The sequence below is a fragment of the Colletes gigas genome, unplaced genomic scaffold (assembly GCF_013123115.1).
Source record: "Colletes gigas isolate AHSC1104 unplaced genomic scaffold, ASM1312311v1 Colletes_gigas_Sc00024, whole genome shotgun sequence".
Classification (NCBI taxonomy): Eukaryota; Metazoa; Arthropoda; class Insecta; order Hymenoptera; family Colletidae; genus Colletes; species Colletes gigas.
In genome coordinates, this window is record NW_025106653.1 from 2253480 (window position 1) to 2277564 (window position 24085).

Sequence of the window (24085 nt, forward strand, 5' to 3'; positions counted from 1 at the left end):
TCTAATAAATGTACAAGTATTACATTAACGTTTCTTCCGTTATTCCTATTCTTAACCGCAGGAAGAAAATTTCAAAAATAGCTAAAATATAATTTGAAATTTTCCATTTAAACAATTCATAAATTTATTTATGTAAACAATTATAAGAATAAAATAATAAAAATTATAATGTAATTTAATTTTATAAATTATTATATACTATAGAATTACAACGTTTCCAACATGAATAACGTTTGAAAATAATTTATTTAATCTTTTTCTCAATATTTGTTTAATCAGCTGCCTGATACCTATGCAATGAAAGCTATATACCGTTCTTCAATAAATAATGATTCTATCACCATTAAATGTATATTATATGCTACATATAGTCTTTAAAAATCAAAATATCTTAAAATAAAAGGAATTGACATCAGATATCAAAGAATTTGTAAGTAGATCAATAATATCATAAAATATATACATTCATTTTCTTAAAATTTGGAGAACCCATGCTGACTATAACATCTGTATTCATCATATTTTCTATTTAACTTTTTGAAACTACCTAATTCGCTTTATATAAGTAATTAACGCCATATTTTTGTATAAGTTACTATACTTCTAAAAAAGAATTATTAATTATATTAAGTACTATTCATAATAATCCCATACTATTAAAAAAGAGAAAAAAATAAACAATTTAGTAAGTACTTAAAAGAGAACACATTTAAACATATTCAACTTTTTCAAACGCGAAAAGTACATACTGCAGATTATAATTCTTACAGCCTCTTATGCTCAAATATCGTCAACTCATCATTCTCCTAACGCTACTATTTATTATAAAGATGCCTGATCATGCGTGTATGTATCAATTATAAATTGTATAGGAAATCAAATTAATTATGAATGATTCAAGTATTCAACAATTACAATGATTAATAATAACAAAGCCGATTACTTCTGAATAATTATGTAAGAAAAAGTATTCGAATTTATCCATATAATTCTTATTTATCAAAATATCATTAACCGTTACTGATATATTATTCCTTATTTATTTTTAAATTCTTATTTTGTTCTTTATATTTTTATATGCTTTTGTATACAAAATTTCTGCACATTGTACTTTTCGTAATTGTTTAGAAAATTTCGATTTTATGTTGAAAATGTTCTCGATCTACGTAAAAGAAATGATATAAAAGAAGATCAAGACTCGTATATCAATCTTTGATAATGCGGAAATATTTCCCATGTCGGAAGGTGTAAACCAAACTCTAAGGCCACCAAAACAGCAAATTCAGACGTAATCAAATCCTTGCGATTTAAACGAAATATATTTTCAATTCTCTGGAAATTGTTTAAAAAGTATTTAATCAAAAACCATTCCATATATGAAATTTATGTGCATAATAAAGCAATATAAATTGTCATACAATTTTTATTTATGTATATATATATATATGTGTATAATAAATACCTCTATTAATGATTTAAGAACATCGCCCTTAACATCATTTAGTTTCGCTGCAAGTAGTAAACATGCACCAGCGCATAGTTTTCGTGTTTGTTTCGTGACAACATTACGAAGAATGAGTTTTTCAAAATATACATAAGCCATTGCTACAGTTAGGAGATCAATACCATATTCCGTTTTTGCTATTTTTCGCATCTCTCGTTTTAAACTAAATATAATATTATTGCTGTATCATTCAATTTCACACTAGGAACAATTGCATACTCATAAAATTTATTGTGTTTTAATACTGACCTTCTTAATTTACTCAAAGTGAGTTGGATATGCGGAAACTTTTCTTTAAATTTATCGTTCAGTTCTTTTTTCAAATCGGATGGCCGTACATAATCAATAACTGATGCCTATAAAAAACATAAAGTGTTTGATTATCAAGTAAACCATTATTACTATAATATCGCAAATGTATAAAAATATATGTACCATATATGATGTAAATGTGAGTAACGTTCTATGCTTTCCAGCTATGAGTTCTGGATCATCTAGTAAATTGGGATTATATTGCAGTGATTGTTCATCCCAATCATAAACTATAGTATAAGAAACAGTATATTTACATCTCATTCACTAACATTATCATTATGTTTCCAATTTATTTTTTTTAGTTGACTTAAATTAAATACAAAATGATTTATATAATATATAAATATACCTTTTGAATCAGCACTAAAAGATAATGGTGGAGATTCAGGCGTTACATGTTGAGCACGATGCGTAGCTGTATCATAAGACAAACACCTGCAACAAATTCTGTGCACTGAGTAAACAGCATCATTAATGAAAAATTGCATGCAGTAAACATATTTACAACTTATAATCTTTAATCTCTTTTGATATTAATAACTAAATACCTAATAGTGATTAGTAAACTATTTTGTTACATAAGTTATGAGTAAATATACATGAATGTGTACAAATGAAAATGTAAGTGACAATGCATGTTATGCGAGCGATAATATCTGAATACTTTATTTATATATTATTGCAAAAATAAATAGTTTATATTTATAAAAAAATAATATGCTCTTTCCAAGAATAATATTATTTTTAAATAAGTAATGAAGGCCCACTAGAAAGTTGTACTAAAAACAATTATAACAAAAATGATTACTAAGTGCTCATACAAAAATTTATTTTTTAAGTGAACATAATTATTTATACTAAATGGCATCTATATTCAAAATATTCAGAATACACGTGTTAAAAATATAGTAAAAATAAAAACTTTATACACATACTTTATACTACACCCACTTCATAATGTATATAGAAAAAGCATTTATACCTAACTATATTATTATAAATTTACTATCACAAATTTAATTGTAATATAATTTATATTTTAACTATACATATCTATTTGAATTTTGTTTGTAATACAGTACTGTTACAGTTTTTACCATTTAGAGTGATCCACATTCCATGTAATAGTTTTTGTCCTGCAAAAACATGGTTGAAATATCTTGTTATAAAACAAACAAATGGTGAAATGTAGTTTCTGCGAAGATACTTTAATGAAATACATGAAACATGAATGAAGATGTTAAAAGTAAAAATGTATAATACTGGAACATATGAGAATTTTAAATAATAAATTAGTTTTACAGCACTCTTGTAAGTTGCAGACTGAATTGAAATATTCAACAATAAAAGCGAAATATTAATTTTCATAATGAATACCTTGAAACCATAGGATGCTTGTTAGGTATAACATGTGTAAGTTCTATTGCCTCGTTATCGCTAAAATGTAATTTTTTGTCCTTCTGAAATTGCCTAGATGGAACAAGCAATTGCCCGTAAGATATTTCCTAAAAAAATCCGCAAGATTATTTATGAATCTGAAAAGCATAAATTTAGATCACATTTTTTTAAGTAACTTACCTGGCCGTCCTTAGCACGCTCTATACCCAGCAAACCAAAAGGATCAATATTATCATTTATTGCAGACAGTGGTCGCTGTGAAGCAATGTTTTTTCTCCGCCCAGTATCCTTGCGTAATTCAGACCTGTAAATGGAAAAAAGCCAACAACAGACATTCATAAACATATTCGAAAAAATTTCATAATACAATGCATAAAGTATGTCTCATCTTACCAACTAGACCTTTGTCCTTTATTATATGGAAGAGCAGAAAATACTAGGAATGGCACATGCTTGTTGGAAACCAAAACTAGTCTATCGTCTCCAAATTTGTGGCCATTTACAGGATGTTGCATTAAACGCAACTCTCTTGTAACTTCAGATATTATGCCACTGTTTGTACAACCAGATTGCACATTGTTTGATGTCTTTGTTTTTGATTTAATGGAGTGTGGTTTAGAACGTAATGAACCAATGCTTTCATTGGAACTGTTATACTGATGTTTTATATCCTCTGAAAGCGTAGACGTTTGATGAGTTATACGCTTTTTATATTGTAAAGAGCCCACTCGCCTTTCGGGTAAAGAATATTCACTGCCAGTAGTGCCAGTACTAAAAAACATAAAAACATACACACACAAACACACATATGTATATATAAATTAATTTTATAATTCATTTATAACTAAGAATATTACATATATTACAATTGTTCGATTAATTATATATATTTATCTATAACGTTTGTAGAAAATTAATTTTAATTCCATATGTTCATATCAACATAATGTCATAAATGCTTACTGTGTTAAACAATAAAATATAAGACTAAAAAGATTAATCAAAACGAAATAAAAAATATATCTTTCAAGAATAAAATTAATTATTACAAATGATATTCTTTAATATTTACAATCTGTTATTAGAAGTAATAATCATTGGGAATATTTGTTGTTTACTATTATGATGAGCTATAACATCAAAGTTGCCTCATCCAATACATAATATACTTAATGCATTATACAATACCATTACTACTTCTCTCTAATTGAATTAGTATAATGAGATGTATACTTATATTTAACATTTTCAATATTTTATAAAATGTACATACAAACAATTATAAGAATATTATATAAGCGATGATTTTTTATTTTACAATGCAGTTGTTAAATAAATTATTTGCATCTCATTTAAATTATTGTATTACTTTAGCATATGAATGTAGATGTGATCATAATTTTGTACTAACTCAAAAGTTGTTAAACTATGTTATTACTATGTCGTTTTAATACATCATTAATTTGTTCAGACAAGTATTGAATGTCACTTCATCAATACTAATATTATAATAAATGAACTTTTATTAATATTATTATCTAAATATACATAATCAATGTTAATAAAATCATCACTTTTATAAGAAAATTATAGTAAATACTTTACAATACAATATAATACTGTACATACGTAAAACCATACCAGGAATAATAAAACTTACAATTACTTTTTACTGGGACTATGGATAAGATACCATACCAATTAAATATTTTGTTCAGATAAAATAGTTTATTCAACTCAATGGCAAAAATGAGTAATAGAATTAACAATGTAATTTTTAAAGTGCAAGTACATTATAAAATTCATATGATGTTTATGAGTAATTATAAATTATACTTATTCCACTTTCCAATTTGTTAAAGACAACAGAACAGTTAAAATAAATCTTTTTTATGCAAACAATCAATGATACGATTTCTTTAAACAGATAAATAATGAAATTGTAAGAGACTACAGCTTCAAGTCTATAATAACAAGTTTGCAAAGCAGAACGTATATCACGCTGATATTTAAAGGATTTCAAACGACTGTTTACCGTTCTCTGAATGAACTATGAAATCCAGTAGAGAGTTGTGGATAATTTCTTTCTTGTTCAAGAAAAGCAGCCACCGCTGCCTTTGCAGGAGTCAACAACCCATCAGAATTTGAACTAAATGAATTATGTTCTGCACTCTTTGGCACCAATTGTGGAGAAGATGTCTGCTTCGCAGATGGATGTATTAAATGCTCTTCGGTGCAGTCATCAAGAACTTCCTCACTGGAAACGTCCAGATCAGTTTGACAAACATCAGCCTGATGAGTTTGACTGTCGCTGAGGGTACGAGCATGAGCAGCACCGTTTCGCGAGAGAACGGCTAACTTGGTATCGCGGTGGCTGCCATCAAGAGAGATGTTCGAAAGAAACGTTAGGGCGGCCAACCTTCTGCGTGAATGATTCTTTTTTAAGGCTGCTGCCATTCCACGGTTGACCGTGTCGTGTGACCAGTGTTATCGAGTACCAACGTAAACGACCAGGAAAAGGACAAGCGCCCAACAAGGACTCTTTTATCAAACGAGGGCAACTACTAGGATCACAACTCATTATCACAGCTCGTACACTTAGTCCTGACATTTTCCACAGACGTGCCCGCAAAGTGCACGTACCAATGTGAACCGATGTCACTTGTCATCGTACCGTTTCCTCTCATAAGATTAAAAAACAAACCCTGCCTCCAATGAAACAACCTTTCTTCCTACTACGCAACACTGAGACCCATTCTCCTCTTAGTGGTTGAGTGACAGTGTTACCAAACAGCAAATCGGTGCCAAGAAGAAACTGCCCCTCCACTTGCGAACACTAATGCATAGCTACGTGTACGTGAGCTCCGGTGCTTCGGACAGTTTCGGGGATTCGAGAAAGAAGGCAAATGTGAGTCTTTCCTTCTCGCTCTCTAAGCAGCTGAAATTCATTTTGCGTCAACCAGCATATGATTTCGAGTCTGGACCAGTGAATTTAGATTCCACTATCTCCTTTCGGGTCTTCACTTACAGCAACCTCCTCGTGGTGAGACCTGGTAATCGGTGTTACATAACTAATGGGTGTAAATTTAAAATAGTTTCTTTAAATATCAAATAAAATTGTTAATAATGACAACTCTGTATATCATCTAAGGGAAGAAAATCTTTTTACATTTGTTAACTTTACCGATTTCAGTAGTTTAATTGACCACTGGTTTTGTTTATCAGGTCGTACGTGAGTGGAGGAACAGTTTCCTTACAGCACTACACGGTGCAACGAACTGTCATCTGGTACCACTGGTCGAAATTCGAAATCGTATGCAAGTTGATGCAAATCGGATTTCAGCTGTTTCGAAAGAGCGACAAGGAAAGACTCATAGTCGCCTTCTTTCACGAATGCCCGAAGCTGTCTGAAGCACCGGAGTTCACGTACATATGGCTGTGCATTAGTATACGTAAGTGGAGGGGCTGTTTCCTCCGGGCACCGGTCTGCTCTTTAGTAATACTGCTGCTGAGTGATAACCCTGCCTTCTTCTGCGACTGCGCGTGTTCTTACGTATGTTAAAAGCACAAAATATGTAGTATTTTCCAGAAATTTCAGGTTTTTCTTTGCTAAATTGATTATATTTTCTTTATACAAAATTCTTATAATAAATTCTACAAATTTTCTAGTAATTGTTTACACACGCATAATTATTTTTCAAAGTTAGTATTTGTATTCCAAAATTAACTACGCAGAAAATATTATATCCTATTCAATTTCGTATATTAGGAAAGATAATATCGTGTGATTTAACAACTTTGGTGATATATAGTATATGCAAAGGATGTATTTGTTATGCTTTATTTTTGAATATTTTTAATAATAATTGCAATACAAAATAGTTGATGGAACTTCTGTAACAGAAGTATTTAGAAAACAAGTTATATATATGTATTATATTTTTAAATATCTCTAAAAAAATTATGAATTAATAGAAATCATGAAAAATGATTATGTTTGTATAGACAAGTAATGATATAGCATAACATGTATTTGAAAACATAAGCAAATTACTCTTATGTTTAAAAGACTGAAGTTTATTCTCTGTAACCAGAGATGCCAGAAAAGCACCGCCGGGTGCACACGCACACATGCCAGATACGCGTACGTGAGCTCGTGGAATTTCGGAAAGTCGACAAAGGCAAACTGACGCATGCCCTCTTTCTCGATTCTCCGAAGCTGTCCGAAGTAATTTCGGATCGCCTCGTGGGAGTCGAGAGAGAAAGGCTCACATTTGCCTTCTCGCTCTAAACAACTGAAATCCGACCTCCCGTCAACGGCATACGATTTGGATTCTCGAGCCGAGATTCTCGACTGCCCAGGCATTTTTACTTTCCGACCTATGTAGGCGCACATAAGCAAAGTACCCATAATGAAAAAAAAATGTTGTAAAATTTATTTTACGGAAATACACGTTTTAAAACCCCCTGATCATATTTTAATTATTGAAAAAAAAGAAACTTTTTTTATTAGTCCCATGTCTGAGCACACATATGTATATTATTAATACGATTTTTGAAAATCAAAATACTTTAAGATTGAAAATTAATAAATTAAAATGAGATTCCACTCATTACCAGTATTATGCACGCTGTGGTATTTTTCAATAAGAAGAGTTTTTACTTTTATAACATAAACAAAACAGTAGAATTAATAATTGCAGAAATTAATTATTAATGATTTTCCTCGATTGTTTTGAAATAACCGTATCAATTTGTTATGACGAACTAAATAGAACTAACTAGAAACAAAGGAAAAGTGATCCCGTTTGCCAGTTTAATACAAAGTATGGGTTGTATCTTAAATTTTAAAAGGACATAGTCGAATATTTTTAAAGGTACAAAACATAGCGTTTCATTGTAGAACAGTAACATAAGTTAGCAGGTAATGTCATAAAACTGTTTTCCCCAGCTATATCCCTTTTTACCTGAAGTATAAGGTAAAAAGTACGAGCTACAAGGTACGACTATCCGAAAATCGTTCACATTTTATCAATGTAAATGAAGCGGCCTTTCCATCAGAGTTAAATACAAAATTTTGTAATTTCTGTGAAAACAAAACTTTCAGTAAATGTACGTGGTGCTTGAAATTTTTATGTTTTGACTGTTTTTGTGAAAAGTACCATCCAGATTCATGTACTTCGTACATTGAAAATAACATATGTTAAATGTAATCGGTTAAATTTAACTTTAAAAAAAAATATTCGAAGGTCAGACAAAAATATAATGTCATATTTAGTGTACGATTAAAGTATGATTGAATAAATAAAAAAAAAAAGTTCAAGCAGGGTTCGAACCAGCAGAGCAGAAGAAGTTCGGAACTTGCAGGCAAAGACCTCATCACTCACGCCACGCTGATTATTGGTGAACATAGTTCTATTTCTGAAAATAAGTACCTGTAATAACTTTAATAATATCTCAAAGTAAAACCTAACCCAAAACCTGGTACCATTCCAACTTTTCCTTGTTAGAAACGAGTTTTCAATTTGTCTTAGCGAAAATCGCAATCACATTTTGCACATTATTCTAAAACATTTGTGGTATTCGTTTTCAATGCGATTTAAGTAAGCATGTAATGTATAAGATTTCATTTAATGTTTTCTTTTCTAGAGAAGATAGAGAAAAAGTTTATATAATTTTTTTTATATAAAATTTAATTCGTCCTAAGATTTGTATGAAACATTTAAAAGATTTTTTATACATTATGTCTATATATCGGAACAACTATGAAACAAGAGGTATAATCTGTAAGGAGTTTATGTGTGTGGCTAGGAGAGCCGTTATCGTTTGCGTCGATAGGAGTGTTTAGTCTAAGCTAGAGTAGGTATCGAGTGAGGTGTTTAGGTTTAAGCTGAAATACGTTTTAGAGACTGCGTCTCGAACGTGCGTTTTGTTTGACTTTGACTGCAGGAACGTCACTCTGTATCGAACGTTAGTCGAGAGCAATCACAGTTTTACGTTTACGTTTTATGTCTTTCTTTTATGTTCTTTATGTTAAATAGTTAGTAAATATTAAATAATATAATTACATCGTTACGTTTAGTGTTCACGTATTTGAATCCGTCCACACGCCTTTGAAATGAGAACATAAAACTTAAATGTAAAGTTTCATTTAAATTCATTTAGCTATTTATACTCAATCGTATTAATAATATACATATGTGTGCTCATACATGGGAATAAAAAAAAATTTCTTTTTTTTCAATAATTAAAATATGATCAGGAGGTCTTAAAACGTGTATTTCCGTAAAATAAATTTTACAAAATTTTTTTTTCATTATGGGTACTTTGCTTATGTGCGCCTACATAGGTCGGAAAGTAAAAATGCCTGGGCAGTCGAGAATCTCGGCTCGAGAATCCGAATCGTATGCCGTTGACTGGAGGTCGGATTTCAGTTGTTAAGAGCGAGAAGGCAAATGTGAGCCTTTCTCTCTCGACTCCCACGAAGCGGTCCGAAATTACTTCGGGCAGCTTCGGAGAATCGAGGAAGAGGGCATGCGTCAGTTTGCCTTTGTCGTCTTTCCGAAACTCCACGAGCTCACGTACGCGTATCTAGCATGTGTGAGTGTGCACCCGACGGTGCTTTTCTGGCATCACTGGGTTAGACAGAAAGAAGAAATAAGAAAAGTTATCTTTTTTCTTTGTCTTACTTCCGGTTTAGATCAAAATGTTGGGAGCCAATGAAAAACTTGAACGCGGTATCCGATCCGTTCCTAGATGAACCCCAGACCCCAGTTCTTAAAGATGGTAGCTCATGGTAATTTCTTATCGTTACAGACAGAGATGCCAGAAAAGCACCGCCGGGTGCACACGCCCCCATGCCAGATACGCGTACGTGAGCTCGTGGAGTTTCGGAAAGTCGACAAAGGCAAACTGACGCATGCCCTCTTTCTCGATTCTCCGAAGCCGCCCGAAGTAATTTCGGATCGCCTCGTGGGAGTCGAGAGAGAAAGGCTCACATTTGCCTTCTCGCTCTAAACAACTGAAATCCGACCTCCCGTCAACGGCATACGATTTGGATTCTCGAGCCGAGATTCTCGACTGCCCAGGCATTTTTACTTTCCGACCTATGTAGGCGCACATAAGCAAAGTACCCATAATGAAAAAAAAATTTTGTAAAATTTATTTTACGGAAATACACGTTTTAAGACCTCCTGATCATATTTTAATTATTGAAAAAAAAGACATTTTTTTTTATTCCCATGTATGAGCACACATATGTATATTATTAATACGATTGAATATAAATAGCTGAATGAATTTAAATGAAACTTTACATTTAAGTTTTATGTTCTCATTTCAAAGTCCGGTTAGACTTTGACTATAATCAGTCCATGAATAATAATGATTATACCTCTTGTTTCATAGTTGTTCCGATATATGTATAGGCATATGTATAAAAAATCTTTTAAATGTTTCATATAAATCTTAGGACGAATTAAATTTTATATATGTTATACAGACGCGTAGAATGGAATTAGGAATTAAGAAATACGCAGGGTATTCGTATACATGCTTTATTCCCGTTCTTTCAGCGTCGGAAAAACAAATGAGCCCGTCCTGGGCCTAGACCCTCGCCTTTGTCGTCAGCCTTCTCCCCCATCGGTAGGGGTGGGAGTGTTGACGGACGAAGGCCAGCGCCTCGGCTTGGGCCTCGCCTTTTCCCGACGCCTTACATATAAAAAAAATTATATAAACTTTTTCTCTATCTTCACTAGAAAAGAAAAAATTAAATGAAATCTTATACATTACATGCTTACTTAAATCGCATTGAAAACGAATACCACAAATGTTTTAGAATAATGTGCAAAATGTGATTACGATTTTCGCTAAGACAAATTGAAAACTCGGTTCTAACAAGGAAAAGTTGGAATGGTACCCGATTTTGGGTTAGGTTTTACTTTGAGATATTAATAAAGTTATTACAGATACTTATCTTTAGAAATAGAAATACATTAAACAACCAGCGTGGCGTGAATGACAAGGTATTTGCCTGCAAGTTCCGAGCTTCTTCTGCTCTGCAGGTTCAAACCCTGCCAAAACAAATCCTTTTTTTTTATTTTTTCAATCATATTTTAATCGTACACTAAATGTGACATTATATTTTTGTCTGACCTTCGAATATTTTTTTTTTAAAGTTGAATTTAACCAATTACATTTAACACATGTTATTTTCAATGTACGAAGTACATGAATCTGGATGGTACTTTTCGTAAAAACAGTGAAAACATAACAATTTCAAGCACCACCTACATCTAATGAAAGTTCTGTTTTCACAGAAATAACAAAATTTTGTATTTAACTCTGATGGAAAGGCCGCTTCATTTACATTGATAAAATGTGAACGATTTTCGGATAGTCGTACCTTGTAGCTCGTACTTTTTACCTTATACTTCAGGTAAAAAGGGATATTAGCTGGGAAAAAAAGGTTTTATGACATTACCTGCTAACTTATGTTACTGTTCTACAATGAAACGCTATGTTTTGTACCTTTAAAAATATTCGACTATGTCCTTTTAAAATTTAAGATACAACCCACTTTGTATTAACTGGCAAACGGGATCACTTTTCCTTTGTTTCTAGTTAGTTCTATTTAGTTTATCATAACAAATTGATACGGTTATCTCAAAACAATCGAGGAAAATCATTATTAATTAATTTCTGCAATTATTAATTCTACTGTTTTGTTTATGTTATAAAAGTAAGAACTCTTCTTATTGAAAAATACCACAGCGTGCACAATACTGGTAAAGAGTGGAATCTCATTTTAATTTATTAATTTTCAATCTTAAAGTATTTTGATTTTCAAAAATCGTATTAATAATATACATATGTGCGCTCATACATGGGAATAAAAAAAAATTTCTTTTTTTTCAATAATTAAAATATGATCAGGAGATCTTAAAACGTGTATTTCCGTAAAATAAATTTTATAAAATTTTTTTTTCATTATGGGTACTTTGCTTATGTGCGCCTACATAGGTCGGAAAGTAAAAATGCCTGAGCAGTCGGGAATCTCGGCTCGAGAATCCAAATCGTATGCCGTTGACGGGAGGTCGGATTTCAGTTGTTAAGAGCGAGAAGGCAAATGTGAGCCTTTCTCTCTCGACTCCCACGAAGCGGTCCGAAATTACTTCGGGCAGCTTCGGAGAATCGAGAAAGAGGGCATGCGTCAGTTTGCCTTTGTCGTCTTTCCGAAACTCCACGAGCTCACGTACGCGTATCTGGCATGTGTGCGTGTGCACCCGACGGTGCTTTTCTGGCATCTCTGCGGTCTGGGGTTCATCTAGGAACGGATCGGATACCGCGTTCTAGTTTTTCATTGGCTCCCAACATTTTTATCTAAACCGGAAGTAAGACAAAGAAAAAAGATAACTTTTCTTATTTCTTCTTTCTGTCTAACCTAATGATACATAATCAACAAATTAACAAGCCGCAAAGCGGGTACTTAGAATTGGTTAATAAAATAGTACAAAAACCAAAGATGTTCTTAATCTAAATGAGTGTTGCTATTATATAGTTAAATATACAATATGTATATGTACAAAGTTTACAATTAATTGCTTTTTATTGTCCTGCCGAGAAGTCGCAAAAAAACGTCCTTTTTTCTTAACTACAAGATAAAATGATCCTTTGAACAGGTACTATTCATTAGCAATTCCAGCAATTTTTTTCATTAATATATTTTTTTAAATTATTGTACGAACTATTTTGATACTGTAAAATAGATCACATTTTTATTTAAGAGAATAGAATCGTAAAAAAATTCGATCGACAGTCGACACACAGGTAAATAAAAATAAAAAACAATAACCCACTGTTGATTAAGAAACATCTAGTGCCTCAACGGTACGTCATGACCTCGTTGAATGTGTTGATGATCGTTATTAAAAAACTTCATATTTTATTTTTGAGTATCACTTAGTTTTTGTAATGATATTAAAATATCAAATAAATTATGGTATCACATTTGTCTAAAACAATTGTTACGCATTCATAATTAATTTAAAATTAAAAAATTTTGTTCACCAATAAATCTATACATAATATACGTACGTAACAAATTTAAGAAATAAATAACATACTTCAAAAAAGTATTAAATGCTACATATATAAAAGTAGTTGACTAATAATTAACAATATACACAAAATTTCGTTTAATTTCAGTTTTACTGATAAGCGTAGCAGAATTACCGAACAAATATTACATGAAAATTTGACAAAAAACATGCCTTTTTGTTTTTGTTTACGCTTTATGTTTGCAACAAGCGCGATCGCGACTTATCCGATTACAACTGTAATTATACTAAGACGACAATAACTCGTAGAATAGGTAGTTCATTCATTATTTTGAAACATTTAACGCTCGATTTGTATTCGTATTAAAAAACATAATAAACAAAATAAAAAAAATTTAACGTTTAGTTGAGTATGTAGCAATCTTTCATCTTCCAGCTGAAATAATTGAGATTTAACGTAATTATATAATTACAATATACATTTATGTAATAATGCTATGTCAAGGATATGAGTACATCACATTCAATTTATGATACTGTTCTCAGTCCAACAACCGTCGGTTTTAACATATTTAAAGGAAAATTATTGCAGTCTATAATACGCACTATTAGACTATACAATAGTATGTAACAAAATTAAAATCTGTTTTAATATATCAGTCACTTGCACATTTTAAATTAGAGGTATAATCAAGCTATTGTAAGCACGCTTGAACTTTTTCGATCCACTCTTGCGCAGTTGCTGCATCGCCAGCACAAAAATTATATGTACGTCTGTTTGTACGAAGCTGCAAATGTGAATATCTATGTAATATGAATTATGCTTTTAAAAAATAATATAGTAAACAGTACATCAATCATTTTATAATTACATCAAAGAATGATTTATCGTCTGTTTTCTTTGGTGGACCTGGCATTGGGGTAGCTGGAGTTACAGACACTACTTCAGCTAGATCTGTAAATTTAAATAAAATAACTTTTATGTTTATAGATTTACATTACACTATCTGCCATTCATATGTTTTACGTACCTATGTATCCTTTACAATGAGAATCCTCCATTGCATCATAATACCTCAACTGATGCTTTATAGAATCTAATACGAACCACCTCTGCTTCCAACCTTTTAGCAAAGCACCTCGCTTATAGAGATAACCTTCATGTGTTCTATTTTCTGCAACATTACTAGAGAATTGCTCGTAATATTGTTGTGAAGATGTTTGTATTGTAGCAACACCTGTAAATATAGTATAAATAATTGTAGTTTAAGAAAACTGATATTGAATAATAAAGTAATGTAACATTTATACTTGAGTTTACGCTTCCATTATCACCACCGCTTCGTGTGAGTGTGTGTGTTTGTAAATTGTCAGACATCGCTTTGTATTTTGTGCAATTTTTTGGTACTGCATCAGCGCACTTATCGTGGCACACATGACCACAATCAACACATCGCAAACCAGCTTTTACAGGACCCCATAATACACCAGAACAAGCATCACAGTGAGTTGGTGTAGCTGAATCTAATCTCTCAAATCTACAAGAATTTAATTTCTGAATACGCAATATGGATGTCATTGCCCTTATCAACGAAACGTGTGACTTCGTACTGTTTGAATTACCTGTGAGGATGTGCGTAAACAGACCCATCATTCCCAGATGCATTTCCACCCGCGAGTTTACCTCTTAAAAGTAATTCTAATGTAGAGCGTTTGTGAATCAATCGGCCATGATATCTGACCAATGCGGTACTGAATGATGCATGTCTCTATAAAAAATAAACAATGTTTTACTTCAAATATAAATTATTATTTTAACCATTTCATATTCATTACTAACAGCAAGTGAATCTGTATTTGGCAGTTCAAGCTTGTCCCAAAGAACTTTCCATTTTTGTGGTAAATGACCCAATTCGGTTTCTAGTTTATGAATTTCTTCTAAAAGGTGAGAAAATTGATCAGGAACCACTGTGCTTACACCGTCATACCTAAAATACATGGTGATGTATATAAGATGACAAAATAAGGTAAACAAATTTAATCTTACCCTTGTGTAACCACTTTACGGTTACTTTTAACCACAGCATCGGCAGCTTCTGCTTCTTCTTCTTGTTGTGAATCCTGTTGCAATATTTCTAAATCGTATGCAGGCCCATGAGCCAATTCTTCTTCTAAATAATACTGCCAAATATCAAGACTCGGCAAGTGTGAAACAGGTCTTAACACCGTATATTCCGTATTAGGAGTATACATGAAATTATAAAACAAGGGGCACCTTGCATGTTGTTTTTCAATATAATCAAAAATACTCTGACCAAGGTTACATCCTGTATTTGTCCCTGCTAATCTACCTCCGGGATAAATTGTTTCATCATCACTACCTGTATCTACACCTTTGTGATGACTTGTCAATGATCCTCTTTTGTCTTCGACGGCAGTAATACCACATTCCATTCTATCGAATTCACAATCTAACAAAAATGTACGAAATCGACAAGAAACTGAATGGTATGCCAAGAATTTTAAGTAATATTCATTAAATTCAAACGCTAATGGAAATTGGTTTTGAATTTGATGCACTATGTCGAGAAATTGCAAGAAAGTAGGAGTAAAGTTTGTAGTTTGAGAGTTCGCGGCAAGATTGCTTCTATGTCCAAACCTATGGCCAAATCCGAGCCATTCTTTCTCAATTAAGGTTCGGAAACCATCAATGGTTCTATAGTGTGGATCAAGACATACTTGTGCAACAGAACAAACTGTTGCAGTAGTATCCCAACCCTCTTCTAAACAAACAGCTACTGATGAACCCTGCACATCCATTAAGTCTATAACGGCTCCAGATAATTGCATTAAATTTTGAAGTTGCTGTAACCATTCTGAACTTTCAATTAATCTAAAATTATGAATATTATTTGTTAACAAGTTTCACATATAATATAATTACATTTCTTTGAATAAGTTGTACATACTTGTAAAAACTTTGATCTGGCTCTATGTTTGGAGAACTAGGAACACAGGCTCGCATAAGTTTTTTAAATGCAGCTTTAGTATGTCTTACATCATAGTATTCCACTGGAATGAAGTCTGTTTTTGGTGCCGATTCCGCTTTAACGCCCTTGGATGTATGACAGATAAATTATAATTAAATTATGTTGTATACGTGTAAAGTAATTTCAAAGCAAATAAACTTACTTTCATGTGCGCTTTTTCACCAAGAATGTATAATGCAGCACGTTGGAAAGTATGAACACATTCTGTGCCACTATCTGAATCTGCAGAATGTCTCACAGTTCCACGTTGATGAACAGAAGTTAAAGAGGCTTGAGAATTTTGTCTTTTATCTTTCAATGAACCCCAGCGTCCAAAATTTTTAGGACCCTTGCCACCCGATGAACTATAAGAAATGTATAATACACTAATTTCTTTCTTTCATATATTGTATAGTATTTTAAATACAAAATACAAAAAGAATATTGTATATACCTTAATGTTCCAATCGCTTTGTTAAATGGATTTCGTCGCGATTGCTCAGGCGTAGCATTACGATCTTCAGTAGCCAGTAATAAAGAATCGATACTGAGAGAGCTGTCAGACATTCCCCATGCAGAACCTTGTCTCAATGCAGATAATGGAGTCGCAGATACAAGAGCCATAATATATTTTTCCTGTTCTAGAGATGATGTTGTTTCTGAAGATGTTGCTATTAAGAATAATAATAATAAAAAAAAAAATCGTAGCCAAGTATTACATAAAAAGATATAAAATTACACAACAGTGTTATAATTTATACCTTTTAAATTAGCAGCAGCTGTTGGATGAGCTTTTAACATTCCCATCACACCTTTCCCATGATAACCTGCTCCTCTAATGAGAAGTGCTTTTGTTCTTGGATGCCTCCAAGTAACTACGGGTAGTCTGTTATGCCTATAAAGTCGACAAAATCTTCGGATACTTTCATCAGACACCGACGAGGGAACTATGAGAAGTGCAGGATAACTCCTACAAATCATATATGCACAATTTACTGAAGATAGTCGAAATAGTTCATTCCTACGATTGCTGTGTGGACCATTGGAATATAATCCCAAGCGGTACCAATCTCTGACATAACTACGTTCGGATAGTCGTTCCAAAGTTTTTGCATCAGTTGGTGGTTGAGTTACAATACCAGGAATTTCAGAATCATCTACTGCAACAATAATGTGCGCAAATAGATTTATGGAATATAAAAATTATCTTTCCAATACATATAAAGTGTTAAACATTAACAATACGTGTACTTTCTAATATAATGTTCATTTTTAACTTACCACTAAGATCATCGTCGTGGCTTAAATCATTATTATCTGTTACTGGCAAACTCATTCGACCAGGTGATATCATGTATTTATTGTTAGTAATAATATTCATATTTGGCAAGACATATTTTTGTCTTTTAGACGACTGTTTCGGTTTAAACCCGGCCTTACGAGCAGTTTTTAAAAGCGTCTTTTTAGCAAATCCCCTGAAAAAGAGTAGTAGTTTTATTGCAGCAACTAATAATCAGAAGCATGTTTAAATAAAAAGAGGCTTACTTAAGAGTAGCATTTTTTTCTTTTCCTTTGTGATGTGCAGTTTGAGTGACTAATACTTGACCATTAAAAGCGAAATGATGGAAGATATGTGGTGGGTATCGTGCTTTGTGAACTAATTTTCGTAAAGTTTCAATATTTTCGGGTGTAACTTCTTCATCAAAAGCTAATTTTATTAATTGGAAGGTACAAGAACGTATCTGAAGGCCTTCTTGTAGACACTGATCTAAGTGTGCTAAATGCTGCACAGCAACTCGTTTTTCTTTAGTCAAAGATGTTACAGGAAATGCTCGAACTACTAATTGTTCGCAAGCAAATGGATCACAAGGTATTCCTTTAAATACAATTCTATAATTAGTAAGGAATATTGCTCCTTCTGCTGGCAAGAGTGGTGGTATCTTTGGCAATCCTGCAGGACTTTCTTCTCTTCCATCTGGTAAAAGATAAACACGTAAACCATCCATGATAATTTCTTCACCAGGTAACATGCTAGGTGTTAATATTTTAGGTTTCTGTATTGGAGGTAATCTCTTGCTTTCTCTATGTACAGCTTCAAGAGTTTCAATGTGCATATGAACAACACCAGGAACCATTTGATGTAGACATCTCACATGTTCAGTACTTACACCTCCTTCCGTACAAACACGATCTACAAATCGTGAAACCATTCGAATAACAGCGCTACCGGTTTCTCCGGGATCAGTTTCTTCAAATCCCGACTCTGCATCACCACTATCACTTGCTACACTATTTGTAATACTATTACTTGCTCTTTCATCGTCATATATATTATCTTGGCGATGAGTCTTTGCTCCTATATCTAATGGAACCAATAAATAAACCATTCTATTTGCATAATGAATCGCTTGACTATACATAGTACTTTCTTCACTTGCAGTAAGTTCTTTTTGTTTTTCTGGGTTAATTGTTGGCCAAATTCGCATTTGTTCAGCGGCTATTTCAAGAGCTGATGGTTCTTGAATTTGATAAATTGAGTATCGATCACGAAAAGGAAATTCTTTGCCATCACGTGGGCTGATGGGACTTAAAATTCCATCGTTCATAAGTCGAGGCGGAGAATTCTCTCCAGGAAGATATAATCGTTTAATATCTTTTTGAACATCCAAATAAAAAGCATCTTCCCAAAATTGTTGATTCTGCCATACAGGATGTTCTTGGATACAAGTATAAGCGAACTGAATCACTCCTGTGCAAAGTTTTCTGCAAAATGCTGTTGCAAGAGGAAGAAGTGCAGCAGCAACTCCGTGTTCATCCATGGACGAATCATCTTGTAATGCACAATTCATTAATCGAACTACAAGATCAAATTGTTGATGTTCTAACATGGCTTTATTTCCAACAACGTGCTGTGATAATTCCATGCAAAGTGCTAAACGAGCAGCTTTACTCTTCAAAGCTCTCAGTACAGCTGGGAAGGTTTTACGAGCATCCGATATTTTATTTTCAAATATACAATTTATACAGTTACGTAGAACTTCAAGTCTACGTGCAGAATTGCTAACCAAGTGTCTAGTGTCATGAACAAATGAAATATGTGGACCCATAGGTACAATACGAGGTTGTGACGGTCTTAATGATGATAATCTGTATACAAAACTCGAAATTAATATGAAATTCCATACACTAGTACTATACATATATAACATATATAATCTATCCATAACACGAACCTAACTTTGACATTATTTTTAGCAAGACCTTCATCTATAATTGCTTGAACTTGTTCTGGATTAATGCGCGGTAAAAGTGGTTGATGTATCCTAGCAAATGCTCCCTCGGGTGGTTTCAAAATTTTTTGTACGTATGGTTGAGGATTTGGATTTTCATTTGTGTATAATTGTTGTGCTAATTCTTGAATATGCTTTAAGATAAGTCCTAATAATACCAAATATTTAAAAACTCTATTATATATTTAGTTAAAGCCTATATACATAACAATATGTATTTTATACATACATCAATATTGTTAATTGTATATTATTATACTATTACTTACTGTGGTCTTGTGCTTCTTGTTTCAATTGGTCACTCAAATTGCTATATAATTCATCCCATACATCGCAAGGCCTCCATGGTGGTCCCCTTTCCACAATGAAGGAAGTAAAAAACATGCAATCCAAAACTCTAGTTGTAAAATCACAATCAGTTAAGCCTCGTTCACCTAAAAAAGCTGCCTAGAAATAAAAAGTAAAATTTATATTAGTTCTTGTTTTTATATATCGTTAAATATTGTATAAAATAAGGAATGAGTACAAACCTTATGAAATGTTATAACAGGTTTTGGATGAATTCTTATTAATGTCAGACAGCTTCTATAGCCTTGCAATAACTGAGCAAAACTTCTCATAAAAACTGCTCTTAATTCCTTATCTAACATAGGGGAATGAGGAGCTCTTGTTGCAAGTGGTGGAAACGCATAATCTGCACAGGATAATTCTGGTTGCAATACCAAAGATAATGCATCCTGTGTCTGTGAAAGAAGTGGTTCTGGCAATAGTGGAAGTGAAACTCCATCCGGAACCATAATAGAACCTCCATCTAAATCAGCAACTATTACATCCATCTGTAAAAAGATGTAAAGATTATAAAAAAAATAATCATAATATAAGAGTTAATACTGCACATTAAATACATCTTACAAGTTCTGCAACTTCATGTTTTAATGAACTATGCACACCCATAATGAATGGAGTAGGTGTACTGAGTATTTCAACTAAAGCTGCTGGTAGAAGAGGAATGTAGACATGCGTGTATCTAAATGGATACATTAGTGCAGTAAGAGAACGACATCCTTCAGTCAGTCGTGAATAACTTGCAGAATGGAAAAGTATTTTATGTTCTGTCATAACAGCACAGAATAATACTAATACATTACGAATACCTGCAAAATATAAATAACATTTTTTGTCAATGAAAAACTAATAACAAAAAAAATATATTTGCAATGATAATTGTTTCATTCTTACCTAATTGTTGAAATAAAAGATTTACACTACTGTGGGTTATCGGAAGAGATGGACTAATTGGAGGTTGAAGTGCTTGACGATCACCTGCACCAATGCTAAATCGTACTTGAGGCCCACCAGCAGGTGGTACTTGTATACAACCTAATATGTTTCCTACCAGAGTTTCTAATGGTATACCAAAATTTTCTACATACACAGTGTATATAATACCAAGGCAATTCTAAATTAACAGTATAAAAATATTGTTATTGTATATAGATATATGACAATACTTTTTATGTGGACAAAATTTTACATACTCTAAAAGTTTCGATGTAATCAAGTCTGGAAACCAGCACCAGACATTTGGGTGCATACATGATGCTGTGATGTGCAATTGTTGGTATTGTTCTAACCAAAGAACGACTATCACCATCTACTGGATCTTCTTCTTCGTCAACAGGCTTACTTGGCATGATTGATACAGTTTCATTGAAACACATACAAGCACAGTAATGACGATTTGCATCAATGTCTGTCAATATGGATACAAAAAATCGCGGTTCTTGTCTTTCTGTAGATAAAGCCCATCCTTGAGGCTGACAAAACTATAAAACATAAAATTACATACAAGAAATATAAATTTAACAAAAAAGGGTCTTACCCATTCTATTCCTTCAATGAAAGGTGTATCAGGCCAATCCTTCTCTGGAAACCTTTGTAAAATGATTCCATTACTTATACCCCCCCCTATAATAAAAATAATAAATAAAATTATGTAACATATAATATCTCAATAGTATACACAGATGAAATATTTCTATATAATACGAGTATTTTAGTTTTCTAATACTTGATTACTTTTTAAGAAAGGAATACCAAACATAAAGACATGACAGGCAATACAATATCAACAATTATTTATATGATAATTGCAAAATTCGAACATGATCAATTTCTGCCATAATTTAAAAGTTTATTAATAATGTGTATTGAGAGCATTGATGTGTACTTGAAATGTAACTGTTGTAAGAATCTTCATTACTCACTCTCTTTTTCGTGGTCGTAGCCGACCACAACAAAGTAGTCGGCTAACCGGAACATTTCTGTGTACTCGTGGGACTGCGTGGGGGTGATAGCGCCCAACATCCCACGTAGACTTTAATACACGTGATTTCATGGACCGTATCCTACCAAGCAACGATCAACTACCTTGTGTCAACGTTTCACATAAACACGCATTAATATGCAAATTAATCGTAGAATATTAAAAACATTTTGCAACCCTTGTTCTTTCATTTAAACACTACACAAATTCCAGGGTAAAGCGCCAGAAACGTAGTAACGTCATGAATGCATTTAAAAAATTGCGTTTCCTTTGAAGAGAGATTATCAGTAGGTGGTTGAAATTTCAAAGACACCACACGCACCGTTAGAAAAAGATTCTTCACACTCGTCACGCTTAGGAAACAAGTTTGCTCGTCATCACAGACGCGCGATATTCTATTTATTTTATAAACCACAATATGATGCCACACCCCAAAGCTTTAATCCATAACCTTCCAAACTCAAGCGCCACATTGAGTGTTTGTTGAACCGCATATGAACCAAAACGCGCCACGGATATACAAACGAAGAGACGAACGCGCTATAATTCGCATTTAATTTTACTTTTTTTTGTCTTCTGCTTGGGTCACTCAGAGTATCCTAAATCTGAAAACATACATATTATTATAGATGTTACTTCGATCAAACTTTAGAGCGCGTTCATAGTGAAATCAATGGGTGATTTCCAACAACGTATATAGATGACACTGCGTAACACAGTGACCTAAATCACTAGATACATGTATATATCTAGTCACTTTACAGTGAACGACTGGGTGCTTTCCAGAGATGCCAGAAAAGCACCGCCGGGTGCACACGCACACATGCCAGATACGCGTACGTGAGCTCGTGGAGTTTCGGAAAGTCGACAAAGGCAAACTGACGCATGCCCTCTTTCTCGATTCTCCGAAGCTGCCCGAAGTAATTTCGGATCGCCTCGTGGGAGTCGAGAGAGAAAGGCTCACATTTGCCTTCTCGCTCTAAACAACTGAAATCCGACCTCCCGTCAACGGCATACGATTTGGATTCTCGAGCCGAGATTCTCGACTGCCCAGGCATTTTTACTTTCCGACCTATGTAGGCGCACATAAGCAAAGTACCCATAATGAAAAAAAAATTTTGTAAAATTTATTTTACGGAAATACACGTTTTAAGACCTCCTGATCATATTTTAATTATTGAAAAAAAGACATTTTTTTTTATTCCCATGTATGAGCACACATATGTATATTATTAATACGATTTTTGAAAATCAAAATACTTTAAGATTGAAAATTAATAAATTAAAATGAGATTCCCCTCTTTACCAGTATTGTACACGCTGTGGTATTTTTCAATAAGAAGAGTTCTTACTTTTATAACATAAACAAAACAGTAGAATTAATAATTGCAGAAATTAATTAATAATGATTTTCCTCGATTGTTTTGAGATAACCGTATCAATTGGTTATGACGAACTAAATAGAACTAACTAGAAACAAAGGAAAAGTGATCCCGTTTGCCAGTTTAATACGAAGTATGGGTTGTATCTTAAATTTTAAAAGGACATAGTCGAATATTTTTAAAGGTACAAAACATAGCGTTTCATTGTAGAACAGTAACATAAGTTAGCAGGTAATGTCATAAAACTGTTTTTCCCAGCTAATATCCCTTTTTACCTGAAGTATAAGGTAAAAAGTACGAGCTACAAGGTACGACTATCCGAAAATCGTTCACATTTTATCAATGTAAATGAAGCGGCCTTTCCATCAGAGTTAAATACAAAATTTTGTAATTTCTGTGAAAACAAAACTTTCAGTAAATGTACGTGGTGCTTGAAATTTTTATGTTTTGACTGTTTTTGTGAAAAGTACCATCCAGATTCATGTACTTCGTACATTGAAAATAACATATGTTAAATGTAATCGGTTAAATATAACTTTAAAAAAAAATATTCGAAGGTCAGACAAAAATATAATGTCACATTTAGTGTACGATTAAAATATGATTGAAAAAATAAAAGAAAAGGATTTGTTTTGGCAGGGTTTGAACCTGCAGAGCAGAAGAAGCTCGGAACTTGCAGGCAAATACCTTGTCATTCACGCCACGCTGATTGTTGAACGTATTTCTATTTTTGAAGATAAGTACCTGTAATAACTTTAATAATATCTCAAAGTAAAACCTAAC

General features: G+C 32.8%; 2 protein-coding genes across 6 annotated transcripts; both read right to left on the minus strand.

The window, feature by feature from the left end:
* Positions 1 to 273: 273 nt before the first annotated feature.
* On the minus strand, positions 274 to 6621 carry LOC122401342 (CDK5 and ABL1 enzyme substrate 2). 4 transcript variants are annotated; one of them, XM_043403422.1, is made up of 11 exons: positions 6402 to 6621; positions 5253 to 6267; positions 3611 to 3988; positions 3398 to 3521; positions 3197 to 3324; positions 2917 to 2955; positions 2169 to 2254; positions 1940 to 1998; positions 1754 to 1860; positions 1463 to 1667; positions 274 to 1332 (listed from the first exon to the last, which is right to left on the minus strand). In XM_043403422.1, exons 2-11 carry the CDS (start codon positions 5672 to 5674, stop codon positions 1192 to 1194), a joined length of 1689 nt encoding a protein of 562 aa, XP_043259357.1. In that variant the 5' UTR covers positions 5675 to 6267; positions 6402 to 6621; the 3' UTR covers positions 274 to 1191. The 4 variants fall into 4 exon arrangements, with proteins under 4 accessions (XP_043259357.1, XP_043259355.1, XP_043259359.1 ...); XM_043403420.1 differs by having other exon boundaries at positions 1940 to 2046; positions 6402 to 6619; XM_043403424.1 differs by lacking the exon at positions 2917 to 2955 and having other exon boundaries at positions 6402 to 6619.
* A 6796-nt stretch (positions 6622 to 13417) lies between these two features.
* Positions 13418 to 22494, minus strand: LOC122401416 (myotubularin-related protein 13). Of its 2 annotated transcripts, none has more exons than XM_043403522.1 (21): positions 21862 to 22494; positions 21477 to 21562; positions 21133 to 21420; positions 20834 to 21053; positions 20507 to 20748; positions 20125 to 20430; positions 19864 to 20041; positions 19538 to 19742; positions 17850 to 19451; positions 17586 to 17779; positions 17066 to 17461; positions 16759 to 16975; positions 16468 to 16669; positions 16245 to 16390; positions 15323 to 16168; positions 15116 to 15263; positions 14899 to 15044; positions 14587 to 14813; positions 14307 to 14513; positions 14148 to 14230; positions 13418 to 14063 (listed from the first exon to the last, which is right to left on the minus strand). In XM_043403522.1, exons 1-21 carry the CDS (start codon positions 21959 to 21961, stop codon positions 13971 to 13973), a joined length of 6132 nt encoding a protein of 2043 aa, XP_043259457.1. In that variant the 5' UTR covers positions 21962 to 22494; the 3' UTR covers positions 13418 to 13970. The 2 variants fall into 2 exon arrangements, with proteins under 2 accessions (XP_043259457.1, XP_043259456.1); XM_043403521.1 differs by having other exon boundaries at positions 17066 to 17464.
* Positions 22495 to 24085: the final 1591 nt, after the last annotated feature.